Source organism: Syngnathus leptorhynchus, chromosome 6 (genome assembly GCF_054491065.1).
Source record: "Syngnathus leptorhynchus isolate UIUO chromosome 6, UIUO_Slep, whole genome shotgun sequence".
NCBI lineage: Eukaryota > Metazoa > Chordata > Actinopteri > Syngnathiformes > Syngnathidae > Syngnathus > Syngnathus leptorhynchus.
Window position 1 is genome coordinate 389,783 of NC_141200.1, and position 4,841 is coordinate 394,623.

General features: G+C 56.8%; 1 protein-coding gene across 2 annotated transcripts; it reads left to right on the plus strand.

The window, feature by feature from the left end:
- The first annotated feature begins 115 nt into the window (after positions 1-115).
- Positions 116-4,296, plus strand: slc13a1 (solute carrier family 13 member 1). Of its 2 annotated transcripts, none has more exons than XM_085914575.1 (14): positions 116-371; positions 857-1,078; positions 1,252-1,380; positions 1,484-1,902; positions 1,979-2,030; positions 2,099-2,241; positions 2,315-2,434; positions 2,500-2,598; positions 2,674-2,775; positions 2,861-2,952; positions 3,037-3,131; positions 3,449-3,610; positions 3,748-3,885; positions 3,963-4,296. In XM_085914575.1, exons 2-14 carry the CDS (start codon positions 986-988, stop codon positions 4,095-4,097), a joined length of 1,779 nt encoding a protein of 592 aa, XP_085770701.1. In that variant the 5' UTR covers positions 116-371; positions 857-985; the 3' UTR covers positions 4,098-4,296. The 2 variants fall into 2 exon arrangements, with proteins under 2 accessions (XP_085770701.1, XP_085770702.1); XM_085914576.1 differs by having other exon boundaries at positions 3,037-3,123; positions 3,963-4,108.
- Positions 4,297-4,841: the final 545 nt, after the last annotated feature.

Consider the following 4,841-nt stretch of genomic DNA (forward strand, 5'->3'; position numbering starts at 1 on the left):
GCCGCCTCCTGCTTCGGGAGCCACAGGTTTCTTATTTTTACACTTGCAGCAGATGGCCAAAGGGAGCAGTAGCGAGCACTCCCCCGAGTCCTTCTCATGACTCCAGGTGGAGGTGATCAAGGTGGGAAGAGCTCAAGTGGCTTTTCAGGTTTTTACCACTCTATCACTCAGTCCAGTTATGTGGATATCCAAATATTAGCTTCAAACTGTGGGCCCTGTTTGATGCATTCCCACTGAGATTTGCTGCCAGTTTTTGTTGTATTTCAGTCTAACGGTCTCTAGATGGCGCCAAATGCTAAGGCGCCTCACTCACTGACGTCACTGGGAGGATTCAAATGTGCTACTGTAGCGCCACTTGGAGTGTAAATGAGGTAAGTACGGGAACAAAATGAAGTCAGAACAGATCATGAAACGAATAGCAACATTCATGTCATAATGACATAGACACAAACACCTTGCACAGAATGTGGAGAAAATGATCAAGGTGATTTTCATGAAAGTCAACCAGCCTGTGTTGGGATTCATTGCACGCATGCACACGCGCGGCTTCCATCTGACCTTTGCGGTCGTTGCTATAAAAGTTGACCTCGTGACCACACAAGTTAAGTGTGGACAGCAAAGTTTCTATTTAGCGTCCATCCGCCCAGGGACGTGAAATATGGCCGGCTGACGCTGGCTGGCTATTGACGTGGGGGGCTTTGTCAGGCGGGACCGCGGCCTCCCGACCCACCGGGCCTCTTTGGGTTTCCCGCTCGATTTTTCACACGTGATTAGACACGATGGGCAAATTGTTGACTTGACGGAGAACAAACACCGACGTTGACTTGAAGAAACTGAAAGACATTTTTGTTCAAAGGTCATGGGCTCCAGGGCTGGCAACTGTTTAACTGGAAGATAAGCGGCTGGGAAGACAAAGCGTCGCTCGCTCGACCGACGCCTCGGCGGCAAACTCTCATTGTCTTCTCCTGACGAAGCCAAGCGCAGGATGTGGAGCAAGTTGCGTAACTATCGGCGTTTGCTCTTTATCGTGGTGACCCCGCCACTGCTGCTTCCTCTTCCTCTCCTCGTCGCCACCAAGGTAATCAATCGCTCGCTCGCTCGCCGTCTACGTTGGGGGATGCGGAGAAACCTCAAAGGTTTCTCTGGCCTTGTTCCCAATGCGGTCGTCAGTTTGTCCTCCGGTGGCCACGAGCGGCAATTGCACCAAATTGCAGCGAATGTGATTCCCATGCTTGGCTCTTGTTTTTTCAGGAGTCGCGCTGCGCCTTTGTTCTTCTTCTGATGGCCGTCTTCTGGACCACCGAAGTCGTCCCGCTGCCCATCACCGCCTTGTTTCCCGCCGTCCTCTTTCCGGCGTTTGGCATCATGACGTCATCGCAGGTCACCCTCCGGCTCCCGCTCCGGCTCCCGCTCCGGCTCCGGCTCCGGCTGGGGCTGGCCCAAAAAGCGCCGTGGAAATAGCAGCTGCGTGTCGCTCGCTCAGGTGGCCACGGCGTACTTCCGGGACTTCCACTTGCTGTTGGTGGGCGTGGTGTGCCTGTCCACCGCCATTCAGAAGTGGGGGCTCAACCGCAGGACGGCCCTCCGTCTGGTGGGCGCCGTGGGCGCGGAGCCGGCCCGCCTGACGCTGGGCTTCATGTCGGCCTGCGCCTTCCTCTCCATGTGGATCCACAACACGTCGGCCGTTACCATGGTGATGCCCATCGCCGAGGCCGTCCTCCGTCAGATCCGGGGGGCGCTCGAGCCGGGACGCCAAGACCGTCACCCGCGACCGGACGGTAAGCGACGGCGCCCCCTTGTGGCTGTATGTTCATTAGGAGGGAAGATTTGCCTGCACGTGTGTGTGTGTGTGTGCGTGTCTCATGCAGAGGTCCATGTTGAGGAGGAGAACAAAGCTGTGAGGTATTGTTGACGTGTTTCTACTTTGTTTCCATGCACGCACATCCAGGAGAACCAAATGTTCCTTTCTTTCCCTCAGGGATGAGCAGACACTGCCAGAACGAGCTTCATCATCATCAGAAGTCAGTCAGGTGCTTTTCAGGAGGACTTTCATGTTTGACTTTTCCCCAAAATGACGATTTTGGATGATGGCCGGCAGGCGGCCTGTCCGACGGCGCCCCCCGGCGACCTGATGGTGGCCAAGGCCATGTGCATCGGCGTGGCCTACGCCTCCAACATCGGCGGCATCGCTACCTTGCCGGGAACGTCGCCCAACCTCATCTTCTCCGAGTATCTGCAGCAGTGAGTTGTCCAGGTGGCGCCCGTGGCGAGTTCCGCTCCAAAATGTGCTTTGTCTTTCACGGGCGTCCCGGAGGATTTACCCCGAATGCGAGCGCCTCAACTTTGGCACTTGGATGGCGTTGTGTTTGCCCATCAGCCTGCTGGTGTTGCTGCTCACGTGGGCGTGGCTCTGCTGGCTCTTCATCGGCTCCAAGTGAGTGGCACTGGGGCGGGCGGGCTTAGCGTTAGCCGTAGCAACTGACCTGTCGTCCGTGGTAGCGTTCGCTCACTATGGCGATGCCGAGGAGAGCGCTCCGAGAGGGAACAAGCCATCAGGAAAGTCATCCGAGACCAGTACAGAGCGCTCGGACCCATCAGGTGAGCGCGGTATCACGTCGGGTGTCCGGATGGCGTGGTCTGACACGTGGCTCGCCCGCCTCTCCGTGCGCTCAGCGGTCAGGAGGTCTTCACGCAGGTGGTCTTCTTGCTGATGGTCTCCTTGTGGCTGACGAGATCGCCGGGCTTCATTCCGGGCTGGGCCGCCGCCTTTCCCGAGTGAGTCACCCCCCCCGCCCGCCCGCCCGCCCGCCGCCGAGGCGTTTCACGCGGCTGACGGCGGCTCGTCTGATCCTCCTGGCAGTCACGGCGAGCACGTGAGCGACGCCACCGTGGCTCTGGTCCTGGGACTTCTCTTCTTCCTGGTGCCCGCCCACGGACCCAGCCGCCCATATGGTGAGCGCGCAGACGTGTGAATGGGAGCCGAGCGAGCGTGCGAGCGAGCGAGCGTGGAGCCGATGCTGACTGTCCGTCCACCAGAGAGCATGATCTCCTGGGAGGAGTTCCAGGCCTCCATGCCGTGGAAAGTGTGTCTTCTGGTGGGAGGAGGTTTCGCCCTGGCCGAAGGTACAAAGGTGTGTCTTTGCAGAGAATCGACGATGCGTTGCTAGCTTGTTGTTGTGCGTACCGTGTACTTCCTGTGATGTCCGCTAGAGGAAGGGCGGGAGGGAGGGAGGGGGCGGGCTCGCTGTGAGCAGGCAGTAAGCAAACGAAAGCAGTCGGACTCGTTTGAGGTTCGTTAAGCCTCATTTGCATATCAGTGAGGGGAACGCCGACGCTAAAAGATGCAGTTCATTCCATCTGCTAACGATGCTATGAAATGAAATGAGATCTCGGTGGACCTAATGTGTTGTGTGTTTGTTTGTTTGTTTGTTTGTTTGTGCGCGCGTAGGAGTCGGGTTTGTCCCAGTGGATTTCGAATCTTCTGTCCCCTCTGGGCGATCTCCCGCCACTGGCTACCATGAGCGTGACTTGCATCATCGTCACCACGGTAACCGAACTGGCCAGCAACGCCACCACCATCAGCATCTTCCTGCCCATCCTCTCGCCGCTGGTGGGCACACACACACACACACACACACACACACACATACACGCACACACACACACACAATTGTTTTGAATTCACTTTGGGGATGTTGGGGTAAAAAAAACAACAACCCTTTTGGCTTGCCTGAATTCCCCATGCAGGCGGAAGGCATCGGCGTCAACCCCTTATCCCTGCTGATCCCGGCCACGCTGTGCACGTCCTTCTCCTTCCTGCTGCCGGCGTCCAATCCTCCCAACGCCGTGGTTTTCGCCTACGGACACTTTAGCGTGGCGGACATGGTGAGCAGCGTGACAAATGTTTCATGGCACTTTGCTTTCGGAGGCCAAAGCTGGCGCTGTCCGTCCCGTGGCTACAGGCGAAGGCGGGGCTGGGCGCCAACGTGATCGGCCTCCTGGCAGTGGTGTTGGCCGTCAGCACCTGGGGCGTGCCTTTGTTCTCTCTGGATACGTATCCCGATTGGGCGCCGCAGTTGAACGCCACCGCGCCGTGACGCATGCTGACGGGTGCTTACACGCAACGAGGTGTATTTTCAGTTGGAGTCCTTTTTGTAGTAAAGACAAGAGTTGGAGAAATTGTCCAGCGTATCGGCGAGGAATGCAGTACAGCCGACACCGTTTGGTCCAGATTTTTGTCGTTGTTGTAACATTTTTTTTTTTTTACAGCGTCGGTTCCTGTGTCATTGCAATAGAATAAATGTGTTGAAATTGTTTCTTTGAAGAGCCTGCTTTGGGGTAGATTTCAGGAAGGTATTTGTGTCACCTGCTAACTGGGATGGAGAGTGTATGCAAGGTCTTGGGAATGACCTGGAGCCTGCTGTTCCGCTACACACGAAGATTTCTTTCCAAGCAAGCCACAAATCCGTCGCCCGCCGAGATAACTAAGCGGCGCGCTCACTGCACTGAAACGCAGTTGTGTGCATAGCTGCGCTATACGTGGCAGCTGAGTGCTCCTTGCACACTCGACGAACACTGCCGCTCGCCGCCCCAAACTGAGCCGAGACGCGCAAATGACTCTTAACATCATCGCCATCTTTTCCAATTTGTGAAAATGTGACTTTTTGCGGCGGTGGCGGCCCGGCGGCGCTCAAACGTTTCTTTTCAGGCGAGTGAGTGCCTTGACTCGCTCAGAGTGAAGCCTCTTCGCGACTCTCGCCGCGCCGCATCTTTGTCTGCAGCCACAGGTGGCGCACCTGTGCGTCGGCTTGGCGTGGCGTGCACGCGCCTCCATTCCGACA

Coding starts and splice junctions, on each gene's coding strand:
- slc13a1 (XM_085914575.1), top strand. CDS start 986: ATGTGGAGCAAGTTGCGTAACTATCGGCGTTTGCTCTTTATCGTGGTG. Junction 2,031..2,098: donor CATCATCAGAAGTCAGTCAG/GTGCTTTTCAGG, acceptor GATGGCCGGCAG/GCGGCCTGTCCGACGGCGCC. Junction 2,953..3,036: donor CGGACCCAGCCGCCCATATG/GTGAGCGCGCAG, acceptor TCCGTCCACCAG/AGAGCATGATCTCCTGGGAG.